Source organism: Chlorocebus sabaeus, chromosome X (assembly GCF_047675955.1).
Source record: "Chlorocebus sabaeus isolate Y175 chromosome X, mChlSab1.0.hap1, whole genome shotgun sequence".
Lineage (NCBI taxonomy): Eukaryota > Metazoa > Chordata > Mammalia > Primates > Cercopithecidae > Chlorocebus > Chlorocebus sabaeus.
Genome location: NC_132933.1, coordinates 21,820,251 through 21,845,149, shown reverse-complemented (window position 1 = coordinate 21,845,149; position 24,899 = coordinate 21,820,251). Strand labels below are relative to the sequence as shown.

General features: G+C 39.5%; 1 protein-coding gene across 2 annotated transcripts in view; it reads left to right on the top strand.

Annotated features, from left to right (window-relative positions):
* Positions 1–13,479: 13,479 nt before the first annotated feature.
* Positions 13,480–24,899, top strand: part of STK26 (serine/threonine kinase 26) — a 52,395-nt gene continuing 40,975 nt past the window's right edge. The window contains exons 1-2 of one of the 2 annotated variants that reach the window (XM_007992717.3): positions 13,480–13,654; positions 13,755–13,905. In XM_007992717.3, the coding sequence (XP_007990908.3) occupies positions 13,864–13,905 (42 nt within the window). In that variant the 5' untranslated portion in view covers positions 13,480–13,654; positions 13,755–13,863. Of the gene's footprint in view, positions 13,655–13,754; positions 13,906–14,668; positions 14,692–24,899 lie in introns of those variants that run through there. The other variant, XM_073013397.1, reaches the window with a different exon arrangement.

Below are 24,899 nucleotides of genomic sequence, written 5' to 3'. Positions count from 1 at the left end.
GCTGCCCATCTCTATGCCTCCTTGAGCTCCATTTTGTCTTTCTTGATTTGTGACCCCTTGACTTAAACATTATGTTCCAGATTTTAATCTTTTTTTTCAAATATAGGACATGCCACGTTATTTCTAGTCTACTTTCTACTTATGCACAGAATTTTGTTGACCTTTCTGGCCAAAATGGCACAGTAAGTTGAAATTGTTCCAGAAATAACCTACAACTCCTAGATTCAGTTTCTGGGGCCATAAGTAACAACAGATCTAATGATTTGTATTGTGCAGCTACTTTACTTAGTCTGTAAATGTTTTATCTTACTAAGATGATCCACTATTTCTTTTTCCCCACTTCCCCTATTTTGAGAGATTGTCTTGCCATTTATCCTATGTCAGCTTGGCATCTCACTACTGAGAAGAGCTTACTTAGTGCCAGGTACAAACATAGAAATACCATTCTGTATGCCTTAGTGTAACCCACTTATAATACTTCAACAAGCCTGGGCCCCTGGTAATCTTAGCGCTGACACTGCTCCATCCAGAGAAGCACCCACTTTTTCCTATCTTCCAATTCATTCCACAAGTTAGCTTGCTTTCCATGAAAAAACGTTTCCCCCAATCCACAGGCAGTCATTGAATGACAACAAAAAGTCAACAATATAAAAGCTTGTGAAGTGCTTTTTAAAAAGTCTTTGTAGAACTTAAACAAATTTACAAGAAGAAATCAACCCATCAAAAAGTGGGCAAAGGATATGAACAGACACTTCTCAAGAGAAGACATTTATGCAGCCAACAGACACATGAAAAAATGCTCATCATCACTAGCCATCAGAGAAATGCAAATCAAAACCACAATGAGATACCATCTCACACCAGTTAGAATGGCAATCATTAAAAAGTCAGGAAACAATAGGTGATGGAGAGGAGGTGGAGAAATAGGAACACTTTCACACTGTTGGTGGAACTGTAAACTAGTTCAACCATTGTGGAAAACAGTGTGGTGATTCCTCAAGGATCTAGAACTAGAAATACCATTTGACCCAGCCATCCCATTACTGGGGATATACCCAAAGGATTATAAATCATGCTGCTATAAAGACACATCCACACATATGTTTACTGAGGCACTATTCACAATAGCAAAGACTTGGAACCAACCCAAATGTCCATCAGTGACAGACTGGATTAAGAAAATGTGGCTCATATACACCATAGAATACTATGCAGCCATAAAAAAGGATGAGTTCATGTCCTTTGTAGGGACATGGATGCAGCTGGAAACCATCAGTCTGAGCAAACTATCACAAGGACAGAAAACCAAATACAGCATGTTCTCACTCATAGGTGGGAACTGAACAATGAGGGAACTTAGACACAGAGTGGGCAACATCACACACTGGGGCCTGTCATGGCGTAGGGGGATGGGGGAGGGATAGCATTAGGAGGAATACCTAATTTAAATGACGAGTTAACAGGTGCAGCACACCAACACTGCACATGTATACATATGTAAAACCCTGCACGTTGTGCACATGTACCCTAGAACTCGAAGTATAATAATTTTAAAAAAGTCTTTGTAAATTATATTCTTTGGTTCCTCCCTGTCCATATGTTATTTACTCTCTTGAGAAGTGCTAATAGATTAGTCAGACATGATTTTCCCTCACGGAAACCCTCCTGCTTTCCTTCCAAAAGGTCATGTTTGACTGTGACTCTAGATTTATTATTTGGCTATAAAACAGTGGTTCCAACATTTCCAGATTTTGCTTTTTAAGATTTTTTTTTTTTTCGTGGAAACACTAAATGTCAATGCTGGCCCAATTCCCTTCATTTTATAATAAGAAAACTGAGGCCTAGAAAGGCATCTGCCAAATTTGTTTTTCTTATTAGTTTGTTAACAATTTGAGTAAAATTCTCATTCTGCATCATGCTGAAATGTTTGGGCATATGTTTTCTTGGATGTCTCAAGTGGAGTGTATTTTTCTTAGCATGGAATACACAATAGATATCATTTATGGAAGGAAAAATGATTCCAAGAACCTAATTTTTGAAAAAACAAATAGGCTTGTTACATTTAGCTTTATTGTCATAGGCTTTACCTCAGATATTTGCTTTTGGTTTTATTACTCTTATTAAGAATTCTAACCCCAAAACATACCTACTTTCTTGTTATTGTTAACATCACATTGCCAAGCTTATATAGTGTTTACAATATGCCAAGCATTGTTTAAGCACTGTATGTAGATCCTCATTTAAAGTTCAAAAGGAGGCAATATGAATCTATGATGACTGAAGACAAGGAAGTGGATAACTTTGGGCTGGGGGAAGTAGTGACTGAATGGGAGCATTGAGATGACTTCTGGGGTACAAGTTTTTCTTGATCTAGTTGATAGATACATGAATGTGTTCACTGTGAAAATTCATTGGGCTGTTGGACACTTATGATTTGTATCTATAGAAATAGGTATCTCATGCTTTGATCAAAGTTTAAAGAAAAAATAAGGTTCATTTAAGCCCTTAAATCAATTTGATTAGGTAGTTCCTTTTATTATGCTCTTTGACAGGTAAGGAAAGGGAGGTATAGAGAAGTTAAGTACCTTGCTGATGATCACAGAGCTAGTATGTGGACAAAACTAGGATTTGAAGCTAAGTAGTCTGGATTCAGAGTCTATGTTTTTCACATGTACACTATATATCACCTCTCAGAATTGATTTTTTTCTGTAGCAAAGTTAGTTGCCTTCTAATCTTATGATCACTTTGTATTTAGTCCTAACTGCATTTACTTCTGTATCTCCCCTCATTATACATCACCACCCCCTGCTTCAATGAGCTTGCACACACATACATACTTAGAGGAGAAAAGTAAGGAAAATGCCTTAATTACATAATTTGCCTGACTTTGGCATCTATTTTTGTGTCTCTCTGTGTCCCCCAAAGATGCCCACGGTGAATCTCCCCATGAAACTAAATTATATAAATATCAACCTGAAAGTCTAAGAACATTCTCAGTGTTTTTTTTAAAGGCACCCTGAAAAATCCTTCCTACTAATCTCTAAGAGCACAAACAACACTGTAGTCTTTTGTTCTAACCCAAACATTTTAGGGATTCAGAAAATCACAGGAGGAAAACATTTTAGGCACTCTGGATTCCAACTGACTTTACCCCTGATTGTTGTGTAACTTTCGGACAAGCCAGAATGCTTTAGTAAATAAGGGTTAGATTTTTCAGAGATTCATGAGTGTTGCTCATAAATTGTGAGTAGTGGAGGCTCAGGTGAAGGGGCAAATAGACAGAGGAAAGGAACTACCACTATTTGTGAAGTGTCAAGTTTGTACCAGACATCATATTAGAGTGGTTTATATTCATTAACTCATTTAATCCTTACCATCACCATTTGGAGTAGGTAATAATAATTCCCATGTTGCACATGAAGAAAATGAGCCTCAAACATCAAGGTTACACAGCTAATAAGGTCTGTCTGGCTTTGAAACCCATTTTCCCCCATTAAATTGTAATATCTTTCAAAAAGTAGATGTCATGTTGCCTGTTTTAGAGTAAAAATATCAAATGAAAAGAGATGACAACATGAGTCAAACTATATTTTTCTTTTAAAAAGCTCTTATTGAAGGAAAGCTTTATAAACAACATGTAGCTCTTTATAAACAACATGTAGCTGCTTTGTGATAATAGGGAAAGGTGTTTTGAACAACAGCACTATATCAGTTAATTCCACTCATGACAATGGATCATTACAGTGAATCATACTTTTTCTTTAATCTCTCTCCTTGGAAAGCACTGAAGGAAAAGGTGATTCAAAACTATTATAGATCTTATCACTTTTAGAACAAAGAACTCAGTAAAAATACTGTGACCAAATGTTATTAACAATTAGAGCAAATTAAATTCAAAGTTATTATAGACCTATGATCCTGCCCATGAGGCTTAACTGTTAGTTGTGATTTAAAAATAAAAAATACTCCAGATATGGATAATGAAGTACTCAACTCTGCATTCCTTTTTTTTTTTTTTTTTTTTTTTTTTTTGAGACAGAGTCTCGCCCTATCATCCAGGCTGGAGTGCAGTGGTGTGATCTCGGCTCAATGCAAATGCTTCCTCCTGGGTTCAAGCAATTATCCTGCCTCAGCCTCCCAAGTAGCTGGGATTACAAACTTGCACCGCCACACCCAGCTACTTTTTGTATTTTTAGTAGTGATGGGGTTTCACCATGTTGCCCAGGCTGGTCTTGAACTCCTGATCTCAAGTGATCCACCCTCTTTGGCCTCCCAAAGTGCTGGGAAAACAGGCATGAGTCACCACCCTTGGCCTCTGCCCTCCATTTCTTATAATCAGTATAGGTATAGGGGTTAGAGGCTACACTCCCTGAGTTCACATTCTGGCTTCACCCCTGAATAACTTTGTTACTTTGGCCTGTAGGATTGTCACATTTAGCAAATAAAAATACAGGGCAGCCACTTATATCTGAATTTCAGATAAACAACTTTTTAAAGTATAAACATGTCTCCTGCAGAATCATTCATTTATCTAAAATTCAAATTTAACTGGCATTCTGTATTTTGTCTGGCAACTCTGCCTTGGACAAGTTACTTAATCTTTTTGTGCTTCAGTTTCCTCATCTCTAAAATGTAAATGATAGGATGATAGTGGTACCTAGCTCATTAAGTTGTAGTGAGAATTAAATGAGAATATATGGAAACTGCAACTATGCCTGACACACAGTAAGAACTATATACATGATACCTATTATAATTAAATAATTCCTCTATTTGAATTAATTCAAGTTTGGCTTGGGCTTCTGCTTTGAAAAATAATTACTTTATATCTCATATGCTATGTGCAGAACCGAAGTAGAGAAGTGATACTGAAGCACTTTACTAGGTATACTCACTTTCCATACCTTGCAATTTTACTAGGAAACATATTCAATAACCCAGCATTTTACAACCCAGACATAGTTTCTTCTGCTATTGTTCATATAAATGACCTTTCCATACAGCAATAACCTTTTAATGCTTTTAGAGTCTGGAAAAAATAGGAAAATGTATATTTTTTAAAACTATATTTCATGAACTAAATCCATCCTTCATAACATAGTAAGCACCCATTTCTCTATATTTGCATAGCAAGAATCTGTATATTGTCAGATGCTAAAGTAACATTAAAATTTAAGAGCTGGTACATTTCAGTTTCTTGTAACACTTGAGAAAAACCCAAACACATAATAAAATGCAGTGTACAAAACATTTGAAATATAATTTATTTGTATCTGCTTTCATGATCTCATACTGTAAATGTCTACCACTATTTTCACAATTTATATAGAAAGCATGATTTATCTATGTTAATTTCAAGTTGGCATTTAGCCATTTGAATGCTTACCTTCACACATGGTAAACTATAAGAATGTGTGAAGTTTCATAAAAGGTCAATAGCACAGAAAGAATGGAAGAACCAGAACAGTATGAATGATTTTGAAAAATTGGAGGAATATTAACTAAAGTTGCTATGCACTTTCACAGCAGGCAAATATCATGGTTTTGCCAGTAATCTGTGCTTTAGATTGCAATAAATTGTTCCTGTTTTTCTTTCCATTGTAGAAGACACTCACTTGGCTTCGTGAAACCAGGCATGCATGTCATCTCCCACCTCATTTTCTTTTGAGTGTAGGAAGGGAAATATAATACAAACTGTTCTGGTGTACAATAATCTATTTTACAGTTGCAAGCAAGAAAACCATACCAGAAAAGCTGGCAACGTAGCATTCAGATCTCTTCACATGATTTCTGTTCTTTACTCCATTCTTTTCTTTACTGTCATTATCGTGCATTCAAAGGGAAATCTATGTATGCAGGAACACAGCAGAAATATTTAGTAATATGATCTCACCGACATGAGATTAACAATCATTACCCTGAAGGAAACGGTAGACTTTCTGAAGATAGATATGATGCCAGTAAACACAGGACACATTTGACTGGCCCAAAACGTAGGACAATTATTTAAGAAGTAGTTTTCTAAATGGGAACTGAACAGTTCCAACTTGGTTTCTATTTTCTATGTCCTTTATTGACATCTTGACATGAGGTTACAAAGGATTTCTCTCTGCAGTTCTCAAATCTATATTTGCAGTCTGATCTCTTGCTATTTTCAACTGTCTTTTGGATATCTCCACTTAGAGGTTGTACAGGCACTGCAGACTCGGTATACCCAAACTGAATTCCTTATCTTTTCCCCAATCCTGGTTCCCCTTCTACATTCTCTGGTAAAGTTCCAGTCATTAACATTTATCCAGTTCCCCAAGCTAGATGTCACTGGTGTTTTAAACCTCTCCCCCTGGTGCTGTCCACATCCAATCAATTGGATGCTGTTGATTCCAACCGTAATTTGTTTCTGGAATCTATTCCTTCCTCTTCATTCTCACAGCCATTAATTTAGTTCAGTCCCTCTTCTGTACTTTTACAATGGCCTCTTAATGGTCTCTTAATAGGTCCCTCTGCTTCCAATCTCTCCCATATCCAATCTATCCTTCATGTGCTAAGCAGAGTTTTATTTTGAAAAAACAAATCTGGATCAAATTCCTTTCTTCCTTAAAACCCCAAAAGACTACTGGGAGCCTAAGGGATCAAGTATAAACTCTTCAGATTGCCATACAAGGCTCACAGTCTGCCCCTAATGGATCCTTCCAGCCTCACTGTTAGGACACCTCATGTACTCTGTGTTTCTGCCTGTAAAATCAAATCAAACTATCAGCTAGTTCTAGAGGTTCTTAACCAAGAGTACCCAACATTATCACCTGGGGAGTTTTTAAAAAATAAAATACAAGTGTCCTTTGTCTACCTCAGATGGACAAATTCAGAAACTGGATAAATGAACTGCAATAACTGTATTTTAACCAGGTATTCAGGTGATGGGGGAATACACAGGCCTGGTTTAGGCATTTGTTTATGCTGTTCCTTCTGTTTAGAATGGCTTCTTTTCTCCATCCCGTATCCTCAATTCTCTACCTGGCTATCTCCTATTCATTTTTCAATGTTTAGCTCAATATCACCTCCTCTATGAAGCCTTCCAGGATCTACAGAGGTAAAATGAATTGCTCTCTGGTGTCTGTTGCTGTAGTAATAGGCTGCTATTATCATTTATTTCTGTGAATGCTCTTTGTTTTTTTGTGGCATTCTCCTGTGGGAAAGCAAACTCCTTGCATTTCTTTATATTCCGAGCACTTACCACAGCGCAAGAAATATGTGAGGAAAAAAAAAAAAAAAAAAAAGAAGAAGAAGAAGAAGGGAGGAGAAAGTAAGGGAAGAGAAAGTAAGGGAAATAAGGAAAGGTGGTGTGGAGTAGGCTGGACCTGGGGCAAAAGTGAAAGTATAAAAAACATTCTATCTTCTATTTTTCAGCAAAAATTCCCATTATAGTCTACAGTTGGACCCTTGCGGTGAGCCTCATGATATAAGATACTGAATGTTAACTAATCTTAAATATTGATGTGCCCCAGGAAAAAAAAGGAGGATGGGAGCTTTTCTTGTTTACAATGTTGAATTTCTGCCCCCACTAGAAACTTATGGTAGTCCCTGATAACATTCCTGCAAGGGGTGCCTGTTATTCCCTTATTCTGTTCACATTCTCTCAAGTACTGCAGTAACAAAACCATGGAAGTTTTTACCACAGGGTGACAGAGCCTCAGCCAAGCAATTGAAGGGTGGTAATTTTACACAACTGCCTTTCTTAGAGGTCCTGGCAACTTCCTTTTCCTCGGTGTGAGCTGATGTCAAAGTCACTTCCTATTTGGTCTCAACTGCCAGTTTTTTCCTGTTTTTAACTGCCACCTTTGACTAGAACTGTTTTCTTGAGAAGCCTACAAATGCAAGAACAAGTGGTCAATTCAATACATTTTAAAAAGTCAACTCAAAGTGGAAAATACCATTCAAATGGGTTGTTTAGCATCATGACACATGAAAGGCTCTCCTGTGACTAAAAACTGCACCCTGGAGAGCACAAGAGAACTTACCTGACCTCCTTACAAAGGGCCCAGGCTTCCAAAGAGTCTCTCCCAAGAAACTCCCCAGTCTCCTCAGGTACCTGTATGGCAAAATAAACTACCATTTTAGGATGGATGGTACAGTGGTTCTCTCAGCATTGAAGAGACTGTGAGTGAGCCTATGCATGTTTCTGAGGGCCTTCACCTTAGGTCCAAGGCATCTAAAGGTCAACAGTCTGATTCTGTAAGTGAGAGTTTAGGCAGAGGAGCAAAACTGGAATCAGGAAGGGAGCTCTTCCATCTTTTGACTCCTGCCTCTGCATGCGAATGAGTGTCCAGGCCAGCTTACCTCTCTTAGGTCTGTAACCAATTGATAAAGGCCAGAAGTTATGAGTTCGATTCTTTTGGTACCTAAATGCAAACATTTCAAAGCAAGTAAGCATATATGTAAAGAAATGTTATAAGCAGGAAACTACTTAAATGGCAACTGCTTCCACCCACCTCCTCTATTGTTCTATTCCGCTCAGCAGCATCAGGAAGTAAAGCTAGAGAGAATATTCAGCAGGGATGTCTTGGATAGCATAGCTTCCATTACATATAATACTACGATAGCGTGTTGTACAAGCCACAAAAGATACAAGGTTATTCAGGAGAATTCGGAAATCACACAGGTTTACTGTTTAATGTTCCTTGACCAAGGTCTGATTCAATAGGTTTCTCCTTGGGAGGCTATGCTGGAACAGCAGCAACGATACATACAACATCTGCAAGAACTATCATAACATGGTTTCCAACTTGATGCTCAAAGAGAGTAAAGAGGAAATTTGAGGTATCATCTATGCTTTTATTAAAATAAAAAATGGCCCTTGAATGTTGTCCTTCAGAATATCAGTAGACGCCACAGCCTGAATCATAATATTCCCATCACTGGATGGTGAGCTTCTAGAATTACTCAGATAATTTTGTTTAGTTTCAAGTATTCAGGCAACTATTTCAATTTGCCATTATATTTGATACATATCTACATTTTATCCATTTCATCATAGTCAGTAGGCTCAAAATGTGTAAGTCCAAAATGTGAAATCCTATCTTTAAGTTTTGTAAAGTAGAATAAGAGTTCAGATTTATCATGATGAGTTAACATATTTGAAGGCTAGGTAATATCTGGTATATTGGAACATGCTCAGTGATTAATTTTTTTAAAAGAAATCATTAATTTTTTACCTAAAGTTACTTTCTGTTCAACATTATTTTTCATTAAGTTGTATTCACTTTTAGGGGGCAGATGATCTATGGCTCAGTGCAGAGGTAAAGTAAGAATACTGTTTTGTTTCCATTACCCACTTGATGTGGCCCAATATCTTATGAGTCTTTTCTTTATTTGGTCCCAGCCACAACACTGAGCTAAAATCTTCAGAACAATGATTTTCAAGTCTGTTTCTTGGTTAGTAGCTCCTAATACAAAAACTGTGTGGAGCATGGTGCCTCAAACCTTATCATTATTGACATTGTGGACTGGAGAGTTCTTTGTTGTGGGGACTGTCCTGTGCATTGTAAGATGTTTAACAGCATCCCTGGCCTCCACTCTCTAGATGCCAGTAGCACCTCCCTTCCTATTTGTGATACCCAAAAATGTTCTCCAGGAAGCATAATTGCTCCTAGTTGAGAAACATGCCCTTATCTCACTGTCGCCTATATTAAAGTTTGGCTATTTCCATCTACCTACACTTTAGCTAAGAACCAGTTAATTCAGTAAATATTTGTAAACACGGGTAAAGTTAAATATTTAATACAGTTTGAGCATCCCTAATCTGAAAATCTGAAATCTAAAATGCTCCAAAATTGGAAACATTTTGAGTGCTGACATGATGTCACAAGTAGAAAATTCCACACCTGACACTTTTGCTTTCTGATGGTTCAATGTATACCAACTTTGTTTCATGTACAAATTAAAAATATTGTATAAAACTATCTTCAGGCTATGTATATAAGGTGTGTCCGAAGCATAAATGAACTTAATGTTCAGATTTGGGTCCCATACCCAAGATATTATGTATATGCTATTATTCCAAACTCCAAAAATATCCAAAATCTGAAGCACTTCTCATCCTAAGCATTTTGCATAAGGGATACTGAACCTGAATAGAGGGTATGACATATGTCAGGAAATTGAAACCAGATGCCAAACTTAAATTATTAAGTTTTGAGGCCTCAAGAACACTGTCTAACTTGAAATTCATTAACCTTACCTAATCTGTGTATAATGTTACTCAAAACCTTACCTAATCTGTGTATAATCTTATTTTGTTTATATGGTCATTAAGTATTCACAGTCATTCAGGTCACGCCAATCAAGCAGGTCCCAAATCCTCTCTGAGGTGCTATGTTACACGCTACGTGTGACCAAAATGCATAAGTTGTGTCTCTCCTTAAGAAACGTTTTCCAGTAAACTATGGGAATACACTATAATGTATTATCAGACTCTGGGCTGACTTTTTTTTTTTGGAGATGGAGTCTCGCTCTGTGGCCCAGGGTGGAGTACAGTGGTGCCATCTCAGCTCACTGCAACTTCTGCCTCCCAGGTTCAGCAATTCTCCTGCCTCAGCCTCCAGAGTAGATGGGATTACAGGCACACACCACCATGCCCAGCTAATTTTTGTATTTTTAGTAGAGATGGGGTTTCGCCATGTTGGTCAGGCTGGTCTCAAACTCCTGACCTCAGGTAACCTGCCCGCCTCGGCCTCCCAAAGTGCCAGGAAAATGGGTGAGCCACCGCGCCTGGCCTGCACTGACACTTTGAAGTAAAATATTTAAGTTTCCTTTGTGTGTGTGTGTGTAACAAAAGCATACTTGAATTTCTTGTCATTTTATTTAAATTAAGAATTTGAGGAATAATGCAGTTCAAAGTGGAAAAAAAGTTTCTAATGCTCATAAAATTTGAATTGTTTTCAAATTTTGACACCTCCATAAGATTTAGTTTATAGATACATACACACACACACACACACACACACACATACACACACAGGAAAAATCATTTAAAAGCCCACAAGCAATCCCATGCAAACACTCAAGTGATCTCTATCAATTATAACAACAACTGATGCTTTATTTAATAGCAGTAAACCTAAATAAAGGATAAAAAGCTCACTAAGATCTCAAAAGTAATGTCTTTTAGGAAATGTCTAAATATTCCAGGCCTCAGCATTAAGCTTTCATTCTTCCACATAGTTACATAACTCTGGTCCAGAATGATGTCAGAGAAAGTCGTTTCTCTGATATGCTTAATTTACTTATCTATCAAAATTATACAACTGGCTCATAAGTAGTTGTGAAATTAAAGTAGCAGGAAAGAATTTTGGAGACTAAATAATGAAAGATGTAACACACGATAAACTGAACAATTTAAATGTTCAGTAAGGTCAATGCCTAGGGGTTTAACCTGACATCGATAAAATATATAGTGTACACATTATGCACCTAGTAACCTCAGTGGAGAATTCAAAAGAAGTTCATTCATTCATTCAACAATTATTTATTGAGGGCCTACTATACGCCATGAACCTAGTCTCTGGGGATACAGCAATGGACAAAGTGTATAAAAAGCTTGCCCTCCAAGTCTTGCCATCCTACCTGAATCATTCTCATGTAAGAGAGGCTGGATCTCTGGCCTCAAGGACCTAATATGGGCAGACAAAAGAAATGAAATACATGAAATAAGAAGAAAGAACTACAGCGTGAGCGCTGCTCACATTGGAGGAGTTTGAAGGAGGGCTTGGAGCAACTAGGAAGGGTCGATGGAGGTGAGATTTGAGACAGGTCTTAAATGAGGGAGCTTGATTCAGACCCTTGCGACTTAAAAGTGTGATCTAAACATAATCACCATGTGAGAGCTTGTTAGCATTGCAGAATCTTAGGCCCACTCCAGACTTGGGAGATCAAAATCTGCGCTTTTGAGGGATCAAAAGAACCCTCGGATTTCTATGGACATTAACAGTTTAGGTGGTGCTGCAGGTTTCTGGTCAGGCTGGCAATGTTGTGAGCTGGACTGGTGGGAAATCGAGACTAGATTGGAGCCTAGCATTAGGTTAAAAATAGGGAAGGGCTGGACTTGAGGAACCAGGAGTAAGGAAAATGCAGTTGTACCCTTTATCATAATTAAACACAAACAGAAACCGTAGAGAAAGTAGTACGTTTATCACCAGTCAGCAGGACCTGCGTCTGAATTTTCCAGCTGTACCATTTCTTAATTGTGTGACATTTGGGTCAAATTATTTAACCTGGTTGAGCCTTTTTCTTCATCTGTAATATGAGGGGAAATCTATAAGACTCCAGAAGGCCCTTGTAAAGGTTCAGTAAGGTATTAATAACACATAGAAAGCACTTAGCAGTCCCTGGCACAATGAAAATGACATCCATTAATAATATCGATATTGATAAGAATCATATACTATTCTCTGAAAAAGATTTAAAAGGAAGAAGAGAAACTATCGTTTACCACTAGAGGCCTCCCACAATGTGGTGCGTAGAGACCCATAACAAATTTCAAGGTAAGGAACTTCATCTTCATTTAAAACTGGCACTTGACTATTCCGTTTTTAAAAAGTAATTAACCCCTTACGTGTTCCCAAAGGTGCCTTCATAATGAAATTCCTGTTGCTATTATTACCAGTCTTACTGTCGCTACTGTTAGAGTACTCTCAAAAGAGCCCGTCTCCCTCCTGCAGTGGAACTTAAAATGGGGCGGAGGCAGGGAGTTACCAAAACCACTGTAGTGTATGCTGAATTCAATAACCTGTACTGCTAAAGATCCAATCTCATTTCCCAAGCCTCTACTATCCTCATTAATTTTTCTGCCGACATACCGTCTGTTTTCCAATTTCCCTCTGCCTTACACGTGCAGAACTTGTGGTAGAGAGAAGCCCCAGTTTGGCAGTTCTGCAAGTGATAGCCCAAGAGGTAGGGGGAATCTTAAGTTGAAGTCACCTGAAGCATGTCTGGGGTCAGGGAACTCGGAAAGCAAGAGTGTGGCCACGGATCTGCCAAGAGGCGCGGCTCCCAGCTGAGGAGACCAGATGGCGGGAAAAAGCGGGGGTCCACCGACTCCGCGGCTATCTGTGATCCTACCCTCGGCCAGGCCGGGGAGCCAAGAAAGACTTCCAACACTCCCCAAGTTTCAACTCAAGTCGTCTCCGAGGCTGCATGTGCCCCAGCCTCGCACGCCTCCCTGCAACGTGGCCGCATCTGGGGCGCCCTCATACCCTCAGGGTTTCCCAAACTCTTCCATTCTCTTCCCAGGCGCAGCCGTGTTCCAGGTCTCCCGGTCCCCGGGTTCTCCTCTTCGCGTGCCGGGAGAGTCTCCAGCTTCTCAGACTCCAGCAACCCCAGCCAAACCCCTTCGTTGCCTGGAGCCTCGGCTCCCGCGACACCGCCCGACTGCGGGGCGGGGGCAGGGCCAACGGCGGAACCGCCCCCAACCGCCTCCCCGGCCAGGCGAGCAGGCGGGTGGCTGGGGCGCCTCCACCTCCTCTTCCTAAAGCGGCGAGGCGCAGAGGAGCGGCATCACTCGAGCCCAGGTCCCAGCCACCACCACTCACAGCGCTCGGCGTTCAGGAAGAGGAGCAGCAGCGGAGGCGGCTGTTTCAGCGGCGGGCGGGCGCCAGAAAGGTAGACTGAGTCCCGGGGAGCTGCGCCGCGAACAGCCCACCTCCTAGCCCCGGGCTACGCGCCGCCAGCCCAGTAACCCCACTTTTGTGTGTCCTTCCAGGCCCCGATCGAAAAGCCTGGGAGGGCCGCCGAACTACCCCCGGAGGAGGAGCCAGTCCGAACCCAAGGCGCCACCGCCGCAGAAGCGGAGCGAGGCAGCAGTTGCCTCCATGGCCCACTCACCGGTGGCTGTCCAAGTGCCTGGGATGCAGGTGAGGAAGCGCAGGCCGCCCCCGCCGCCCACGTGACTACTTGGGAGCCCGGTGCGCTCTCGGTGCTGGGCACCGGCGACAAGGGATGGCCTCAGGGCTCCCCTGAGGGCAGGGCCGGTCACTCTGGCCAGGTGACCTGGGAGTAGGGCTCGAGGTGTTTCCTGGTGTGTAGGCTAAGTAGTGCTCTTCGCTGGGAAGGCGAGGCGGGACTGGAGCGCGCAACTAGGTGGGGATTGAGGGCGGTTGGGGGTATAAAAATAGGCCAGAGCCACAGACACCTGCGCCTGCTGAGCTTGGCACGGTTAGGGATGGGGGGGGGGGGGCGGAACTTAACCTGGGAGAGATGGAAGTGCTTTGGAATTTGTGGGGTAAAACGCGAGTAGTGAATGACCTACACCCCCCACCCCAAACACACACAAGTTGGGGCGGGGCAAGACCAGGGGTGGCGGCGGCGGCGGCTTGCATTGGGCTCTTCCTGTGTGCGTAGGGTTAAGAGAGAGGTGACCTCTTTCTCCCTTTCGGTACTGCTGCTTAAGGGCAAAGTTGTAGCTTGCTCCCCGACCCAGGCCAGCCCATAGTGTGGCGTGAGAAATGCTGGTTCTGTTGAGAGTCGCTGAGGTGATGACTTCTCAGCCCCCTCTGTGCCTTTCCCACAAGATGACTGTTACATGTGGTTAAAGGAAGCTTTTTGTCTTGGACAAGGGACTACTACTGCATGGAACCCAACTTGTTACTCGAAGTCTACCCGGCCCAACCCCCTCCCATTATATTTTCATTTTATTAAAGGTAAGCTATGTCAGAAAACTTTTTATGCTGTTATGTTTTTAAATCGGTGCACTTTAGGCTATCTGCTAAATGTTATCCAAATCTACTAACTTTTTAAAGCGTTCATGTTCTATTTTTTTCCTTTGCTAGATGGCCCAAACAACCCATTTATGAATAGTTTAGAGGCTAAAACCACTAAAGCCTCAGTCCCTCATGATCTAAAATGTGAAAACAACCTTTTTTCAAGTTCGAAAATAAAATGTTTAGTAGTAAATAGCTTATATTTCTAGTAGAAATCAAAGAGTTGTAGACTGGGGCCTCAATTTACTTGTTGATGCATGGAGTTCTTTTTTTGTTTGTTTTTCAGTGTTCTCATTTTATGAATGGCCACAAAAGTGATTTTTAAATTCTTTCCCAAAAAGGGATTATTTGTGCACCTAGAACTCCTGGTGTGTCCTAAACACCAGACATTTCAGCTGCATTTAGGGCAAGTCTGGGTTGAGTCTCAGGAAGTTAGTGTATATTAAATAGAGAGAGAGAGAAAGGGAAATAGGAAATAGTAGGGCTTAAAAAAAAAGATTAATCCACTCAAGCCTTGCAAAATGCCTCAAAATTTCTTCCTCTCAGGCGGCCTCCCCCCTCCTTCCCTCCCTCTTTTCCCCATGCACCCTGCCCCACACCCCATTCATTCAGTTCTGCCTTTGATTGTATCAAGGGAATTCATAGTTCGCAATACTAGTACAGTTTTGCTGTTTGATCTGGGAAAAAGTGACATTTTCTCACCGTGCTCTTCTTTCCATTCTGTGGAGAGTAAAACGATGCACATGTGAAGTTTGTCTGTGAGGGTCTCCATGCTTCTGGCTCCATTGTGTGCGCGAGCCTGCGTGCGTGCGTCAGCAGAGTGAGTGCCTCGCGTTCATCAAGTTTGTGATTCTGGGGAACTCTGTGTGCTGGGAGGAAAATAGTTTCTGATCTTTATTTTATTTGTCTTGACCTTATTGAATTTATGTGGTTTAGGAGCTGCTTGCTGTTCAGTATTTCTGATTGCTCCCTGCTTTGTTTAATTATCTGAGTTGCCTATCTCCTGAATTTTTAAATCTTAATTAATGTGGATTCGAATGTGAATCACATACTTTAAATTACAAATTATGCCTTTCACTCTATGCCCTCTGAGTTGTGGTTACTTTGTCCCACCTAATTTGAGTAGGGCAAACATCTCAATGTTAGCAAAGAAGAGAGGAATCTTTTTTTTTTTTTTTTTTTTGGTCATTCTCTTCATCTTAATGAAATGGTAAATTCTTAACTTCTTATTTCCATTTTCTTTCTAATATAGTTCTTAAGCACTTTGTGCAGCACACAATTTTTTCCATAGTTGAAATTGTACAATACCTTAATAATAAATTTGATAGCATGCAGTGTGACTCTTGAACCTAGACTATTTTTATTATTGTTATGTAGCAAAATATTGCGGATGAGATGCAGAAATCTATTGTGAGCTTGTAAAATTCTAGAGTTTTATGAAAGCGTCAGGAGCAACTTTTAGACCTTTAGAAAACTTGAGTTAACCATGTGTTCTTGAAATTACTGTATAGTGTTTCCACAAATCAGGGTGAGGTGGCCGACCAGCCTATAACTTTTTAACAGTTTATTTTAGAGAATTATGTAGATTGATGGGAAAAATGATTTTTCCAGAAATAAAAACAAAATTGCTTTCTCCACAATTTTTTTCTCCCTCTGAGGAGAGATGTGAAGTAGAAGCTCAGCTACCTGTTCTATCACTTAAGACTTCCAGCATTCCTGACTTTCAAACAAAGAAGTTGCTGTTGCCACTAGTTTAAAATAGAAAAGAAACTTGGAGTGAAGAAAGAAAACCCAGGATTTGGTCCAGTTCAAATTCTTCCTTATGAATTAAGTTACTCAAACTCATATTGTTGATATTTCTTAATATTGTAGTAATGAATATTTTTGCCATATTACACCAAATGTTGAGGGTATGAAGTTTTTTGTACTTAATTTGTGCTTACTTCTTTAGTGTGTAACTAGAGGAATTTTCCATAGCAGTAGCTGAACTCTTCAAACTATTTAAAGTACACCTTAAAAAAAAAACCCAATAAGCCTATCTCTTTCCACTCAAATATTTACTCTTTAATGATTCAAAACCTGTTTTCTTTGAAGTTTTCAGTTATAAATCATACTTAAGTTTAAGATATTTCCCCTTAGAACCTACAATAGTATTTTTGAGGACAAATTTTCATTTAGAATATTGTTAATTGTTAAATCTTTCGTAAGATGTAGGTGGGAGAATAAAGTTAAATGTTGAATTAGAGTACTAAATGTTATGCTTTATCCTGTGCCTCTTGTTAAAGAACTTTTAAAGCTTCTGCTAACGAACTTTAAAATTAGCCTTCATGCATCTTTAAATATGACCCAGGTGGTACAGTTTAAATCCAGTTGTCATTTGAGATGAGAAGCAGAAATGAAGTTTAACGATTAATGAACACTTTATTGAAGACTTTTATCTAAGTGGTGGGAAGCATTGCCCAATGTTGGTGAACATAATCACTGGGTTCTGGGAAGCATAGTAATATATATTACATGTTCTGCCCTTAAAGATCTTAAAATCTTGTTGAGTTGTTAAAACTAGCACATGAAATATCAAATAATGCAAAATCTGTGAATTCACTGTAAGTATAATAGAAGTGTCAGACTGGAAGCATTGAAGGCTTCCAAAAAGTAAGCTGACCCCAAAGTCTTGTTAGGATGCACACCGGGCAGGGCATTTCCAAGTAAGGAAAAATCCCCAGCAGAGGTAGACAGACTAGGATTTTTCGACTTGACAATGGTACTCACACAACCATTCTGTTTTTCGCTTTCCATACAGTATTCAGTAAATAACATGAGATAGTCAACACTTTGTTATAAATAAGCTTTGTGTTAGATGATTTTGCTTAACTGTAGGCTACTGTAAATGTTGTGGACACATTTAAGGTAGGCTAAGCTATGATGTTTGGTAGATTAGGTGTACTGTATTAAATGCCTTTTCAACTTACAATATTTTCAACTTATGATAGGTTTATTGGGACATAACCACATTTTAAGTCAAGGAGCATATGTATACAATACAGATAAGGAAGGGTGCACTGCATTTGTGAGCGCATGCACACACACACACATACACACACAATCTTTGACAACAGCATAAAGTCATTTGGACTGTCATAGAGAATTCCTCTAGAAAAATGATGCACTATAATATCAGAAAACTGGATTGAGTACAGATCATGATTGTCCTTAAATGCCAGGGAAGGATTTTGGCCTTTGAACTGGCCATTAAACAGTTCTGAGTAAGGGAGACTCAATGTACCAAGTTATATATCGGAAGGGAAATCTCAAAATTGGATGAATGAATCAACTGGAGGATTGAGAGATGTAAGGGAATTTGATCTGCAGAGGCTATTTCTTCTTTTTTAACTTTTTTTGAGACAGGGTTTCACTCTGTCACCCAGACTGTAGTGCAGTGGCACGATCACAGCTGACTGCAGCTGCCACCTCCTGGATTCAAGCAATCCTCCCATCTCAGCCTGCAGAGTAGCTAGAACTACAGGTGCATGCCACCATGCCCGGCTAATTTTTATGTTTTTTTTTTTTTTTTTTTTTTGTGGAGACAATGTTTAGCGGTTGTCCAGGCTGGTCTCCAACTCCTGGACTCAAGCAATCCATCCACATTGGCCTCCCAAAGTGCTAGGATTACAGGCGTGAGCTACTGTGCCTGGCTACAGAGGCTATTTCCATGGGTCAATCATAGTTATACAGATGCGATGGGCCTTCCATGGGCAGGTTCCCTTCCATATGTTTAGTACTATGAAGAAAAATTAATTACTAGGCTTAATAATTAGCTAGTTTCAGAAGGAAAAGTTAAAGACTTTGTGGTGTTGAATATGAGGGACCTGGGAGACTTATGATACATCTGAAAGAAATTGGAATGTAATGGAGAAGAGCCAGATCTGGTAGGAAGTTAAGGATTTCTGTTCTAGACTTGTGAATTTTGTGGTAACAATGGGATGACAAAGTACATATGTCCAATAAGTAGTTGAAGATGTAGAACTGAAGCTTTAGTCATTCATCAGATATTTACTGAGCATGTACTCTATGCTGGGCACGTCACTTGAAAATGAAGGACTAGAGACATCAAGGAGGGAGAGGTTCATAATGCCAGAAAGAATATGTGGAAGTGAGGGCCCTCATGAGACAGGACACATAGGTTGTAAGAAAAGGAAGGATGGCTTTAAGATGTATGAAAAGATGAGAAAATGTGTCAAGTTAGAGAGAGAGTTAACTGGGGTGGGGTGTGCGGATTCTTTATTTAACAGTCATCAGGAAACCTACATTGGAGAAAGAATTCAGGTTGGTACCAGAGTCCAGTATGTGGAGTTCATACCTCCCTTACACCTCCCTACGGGGATAATCAGATTTGCAATTTGAGGTTGAAAACATTGCTTTTCATTGGTGAACCCGAATTATTGTCCTTGTTGTTGAGTAGTTAATGCAGAGGTGTTGAATATGCTAATGATAATGGCAGAAGACCAGCTGGAACAAAATAATCAAAGACTGTTAGCTGAGAGGAGCAGGGGGGTTGTGGGGGGATAGTTAGAACTTTTAACACTAGGGGAGTAGGGACTGTAGGGAGAATAAACAGAAATTGGGTATGATAGGACATGTGCCTTCAACAGTAATCAGAGTTTAGAAATGGCACTTGAGTACAAAGGTCCATCATCATGTACTTCCCTTGCTTGAGTCCCAGAAAATGAGAGAATATAATTTAGCTGGTACTTAGGAACCATTGAACATTGTGATGCTGTATTTTTTATTCTGCTTTTCATTTATTCAGTGACCTTGAGTAAATCATCTACAAAATGGGGAATAATAAAAGCTGCATTTCCTTTGCCTCAATGAGAGGTTATTAGGATGAATTAACTATCGTCTGTGGAGCTGGAGCTCCTTTGTAAAAGGTGTTATGATGTATGGGGCAGTTCATCCTGCAAAACAATGCTTGGCTAATCACATGAAGACACTGTCATTATCTCATCTCTCTCCTTGATAACCCACATTTTTCTTTTGAAACCCAATCACCACCCCACATCACCCCAGTGAGACCCAAAGCCCTCTGCTCAGTTTTCTATACTTTTTGTTATATGGCTTGTCTCTGTAGATCTACACTTAGTTCCCACTACTTCCCAACAAGAAATCCCGTTAATTCTACCATGCCAGTCACAGTTCAATAATCAATGATTGGCCAAATTCTACCTGATTTTCAAGGTCCTCCATCTTACCTTCTTCGTGAACTCTCTCTGAATGTCCCAGGCTATAGAAATCTCTTCTGTTTCCAAGCACCTATTCTGTCTTTTGTCAGTAGTAGATACTCTTGTCCTTAATGTATATACTGCCTTAGATTTTCTCTAATTATATGTGTTATACTTGTCTCCCAAATGAGGTTGTACATTTCTTGAAATCAGGGACCATGGATTTCAGTTTTCTTTGTACCATTAGGTATGAATTATATGTAAAAGTCTTGGCTAATCACTGTACTATAGAGTGGATGTGTCTCATTGTTTAAAATTCTGTTTCTTTAAAAGTATTGTACAATGCTTGAACTTTGTACACCTTAAAGACTAATTTATGTGTGTACAATGTAGACTTTCTGTACCTATTTAAATGATTTTCATGTATTATGTGTAGTATGTCTAGCAAAATATTCTTGTAACTAATCATCTGTTCACACACACTGAAGCTCTCATTCTCTTGCCTTCCACAGACTTTGAGAGAAAAATGAGCTTCATTGCTTTCTTAGTAACCATGGCTGATTTCAGACAAATTTGTGTCTCCCCTGATCTCTTCTCCTTTTCTCCTTCCTTCTACTTGTTCTTTCCCATGGCTCTTCAAGGTCCTCTCACTGGTGATTTGGACCTATCTACCTCTTGTTTCTTCCCTCTGCCATCCCACTCCCCAAAAAACAAACATAAATAAAAAACTGTTTTACTTTCCTGTCTGAACTGTCACATTAGAAAGAATCTGATAATTTCACTCATACTAAGATGTTTTTGATTAATGGCTCAGTGCTTTACTTCTCCATGGATATTCACATTGTACAGGGAATTATACCTTAAGAAATGGAAATCTAATAGTAGAATTTCAGACATCTTGATAGCAGTTTTGACTGAGTTCTGTGTTCTGAAAGAGTGGTGGTTTTACTGGTTTTATTTGTTGCTAGAAAAATGGTGTTAGGCGAACAAAAAATAACAGTATTATTAGCTATAGTACAACAAACTCTTTTTCATTTCTCATAATTAAGACTCAAAGAATTTCCACCACAGGTACATGTAAGACAATGTCTCTGAAGGAATGGCAGAATGTAACTCATTAAAAAAAAAATCAATTAAATACACAGAACTAAAATTTTGATCACTTCTTTTTTTCCTTTTATTTTAGTTGACATGTAATAATTATACATATCTATGGGATACAGAGTAATATATTTTTTTGTGAGACAGGGTGTCACTCTGTCGCCCAGGCTGGAGTGCAGTGGCACAATCATATCTCACTGCAACCTCAACCTCCCAGGCTCAGGTGATCCTCCCTCCTCATCCTCCTAAGTAGCTGGGACTATGGGCAGTCGCCACCGTGCCCGGCTAACTTTTGTATTTTTTGTAAATATGGGGTTTCACCATGTTGCCTAGGCTGGTCTTGAACTCCTGGGCCCAAGCGATCCACCATGCTTGGCCTCCCAAAGTACTGGAGTACAGGCATGAGCCATCGTGCCCATCTGAGAGTAATATTTCAATACACATATATGATGTGTAATGATCGAATCAGGGTAATTAGCATATCTATCACCTCAAATATTTATCATTTTTTTATGGTGTGAACATTCCAAATCCTCCCTTCTAGCCTTCTGAAAATATACAATAAATTATGGTTAACCATATTCGCCCTACAGTACTGCAGAACAGAATTTACTCCTATCTAGCTGTAATTTTGTGTCAGTTCACCAATCTGTCCACATCTTCCCCTCCTGCTTCCCTTCTCAGCCTCTAATACAATTCTACTATCTATTTTCTCATATGAGTGAGAACATGCAGTGTTTGTCTTTCTGTGCGTGGCTTAACATAATGTCCTCCAGTTCCGTCCATTTTGCTGTGAGTAACAGGATCTCATCCTCTTTTTACAGCTGAATAGTACTCTCTTGTGTATACATACCACATTTTCTTTATCCATTCTTAACCCTATCTTCTGTGCATTTCTCACTTGGTCATCCGCCATTTTAGACTAAAGTGTTAGATGACAGGAACCACATCTTTGAATTAATGTTTGTAGAAATCAAATATTTATTGAAGATATTAACTAATTTCTCTTAATACTCCTGTAACATAGAGTGATTCTGTAGGAAAATGCCTTCACATTTGGATTTAAACATAAAACTAAGGGCACATTGACAGCCAACTCTACCCATGATCCTCTTTGTTGTCCCTCCCTAAAACCACATATGATTTAGGAAAATCACCTATCTGAACATTCAGAGAAACCGGAAGACCTATATATGGAACATATACCGTCCTCCATTCCTGCCTGCCTCTCCCCACCACCCCTCACTAGCATATACCTTGCTGGGGATAGAGCTACAGGATGTACCTAAAAACTCCCCCTCAGGCTGTTCTGGACTTGTTCCAGCCTACCCCTGACAGCAGCCTGCTGGCCTTTCTTTTCCTCCATTTTTCATAGCATCGTGGATGAGAATGATTTGTGTCTCAAAATATCAGATTAACCACTGGTATGTCTTAGCTTTGGATAGTCTGGCAAAATTAGAACAAAACTGTGGTTCATACTTCCTGAGCCCCAGAGTAAACAAAATTGTAGATCGCTTAGATGAAACAGGTGAAAATAGTCTAATTATCTTTTTTATATGTTCACTTTCTCTTTTTTTGGTCAAGCATCTTAAAAAATGTGCCATTGAGGAAATCGAAGCCATTGTGTTTTTGCATTTTTCTCATGAAAAATGTTTACAGAAAAAGTTTTCAGCCTTTCTTTGTGATCCTTGTAACAGAGATTATGTATTGTCAACAGTGTTTTAAATTTTTCCCTCTCCTTCTATTACCTCTTAAGGAAAAAGTGGGGAAAAGAAATCTATACAAGTACAACCTTATTAACTTAAAATACAAAGGACTGAAATGCGTTGAGTTCAAATCAACCATCAATGGGGTTTTTTCAGTTTGTTTATTATGGAACAATAGGGTGTCTAACCAAAGAATTAACAGTTGCTTTGAATTATAGAAAAAGCTTCCCAGTATCAACTTAATGAAGTTTTACTGAATTTGAAATCCATACTATACTAGATGTGTTAGGAAATTTCTAAGCATGCTAGTGAATTACTCTACCAGGTTTCAATCGTGCCTGGTAACACAATCCTAGGAGTGAATTTTTGGCAGGTGGAGGAAATAATTTAAGAACATCTAGAAGCATCCAGATTTTTCTTTGAAAATGCATTTTTGAGTTGCTCCGTTAGTCCCTTTTTAACCCTTCTTCCCACCCTCAGCTTTCCACTAAACCATTGGCTTTGGGACATATCACTTTACAGTATGTTATATTAAGCTAGGTTTGACTGCTTGATGCACTATAGTATGAATAACAGAGCAGTGGGTGGTAGGGGAGGGATGGGCAATATAGATAATCAGGTGGAGCATAAACTGTTATTAATGCAAGACAATTTAGGGGAGCTGAGCCAGTAGAAACCGTAAAGTCAGAATTTCTTCCCAAAGCCTCTGGCTCATCATTATCGCTGCCCACTAGAGCTGGGAAAGTTTCTAAACTCCCTGATCTCAATTTCCTGCTGCCTGCCTTAACTTTAAGCAGAAGCACAAACGAAACCAATCAGCAAAGTACGCACACATGCTACTAAAGTATGGTGACAGAAAGTAGAACTTTGACCTGTTGTGGTTAAAGAGACTAAAGTCAATGTATCTGACAGCCTCAGGGAAATACGCATATTTCAAATGTATGCTTTTTAAGTGCTACTGGCCCCACGGGAAGAACACTTGGCAAACTCCTTAATTAGGATCCTGTTTGAGTCTCTAGTTTTAGTTCAAATCTTTTGTTTGAACTTAGCGGTGAGCTTTCTTATGTGCTTGTCAGTAAATGGTAATATATTGGACTTTACCAGCTTGGACAGTGGTGACCCAGGTTTTATATTTTTACACACAGAATCTACGAGGTTTGATTTAAGCCAGAAAATTATTAGCAGCAAAGTTTGGAAGGCCTACTTTGGGTAGGACAGAGTGCTTGCTGCCTATCTTTGAAATACAAAAAGTATTAGAGAGTCCTTGAGTTCAAGAAGTTTATACTCTAACCAGAGTGACTAGACACCTACACATTTAGAAATCTAACAATGCAGAACAGTAGTAATGAATCCCAAATAAGATAGAATCTGATGTAGAAGCATCCATCCCAAGGAAGCCTGGAGTAAGAAATGAAACTATCCATTATAGAATACCTTTCTGCTAGGCATTCATGTTTTGCTACTCCACTACATCGCTTCTCAGCAGGATGGCCTTCAACAGACCTTTAAAAGAGAGTAGGAGGCAAGCAGGGGAAAAGGCCCAAGGGGACACACACAGGCTCCTTGTATAAGAGAGATTTGAGGTAGGTACCTGTTGGTATGAATTGTGTTAGGGCTACACTGTAAAAGGCCTTGAATGCCAGATTGATTTATTCTTCACTCAGTCCATAACAAGGAGTTTTGGGTTTTTATTTTTTTATTTTTTAGCAATATAGTGAAATGATGGAATAACGTTGTTTGTTTTGGAAGATTGCATTAGGCTGTTGGAAACCTAACAGGGTAGGCTGGAGATAAGGGAAGGCTTAATTGATAAGGGTTTAATCTAGGGCAGTGATGGTTAAACTGGAGCATGTATGGGAAGCACCTGGAAGGCTTGCGAAAACACAGACTACTATACCCTAGCCCCAGAGTTTCTGATGGAATAGATCTGAGGTGAAGCCTGTGAATTTGCATTTCTCATGAGTTCTCAGCTGCTCTGCCAATTTGGGGAGCACTTTGAGCACCACTCAAGGATGACTTTAACAGACATTGGCGACCCCTTAAATATGAGAAGGGAGGAAACATGATGAGAGAGTAGAGTCAGAGATAAGGTTAAGTTTAGAAGAAAATTGGTACAGTTTTG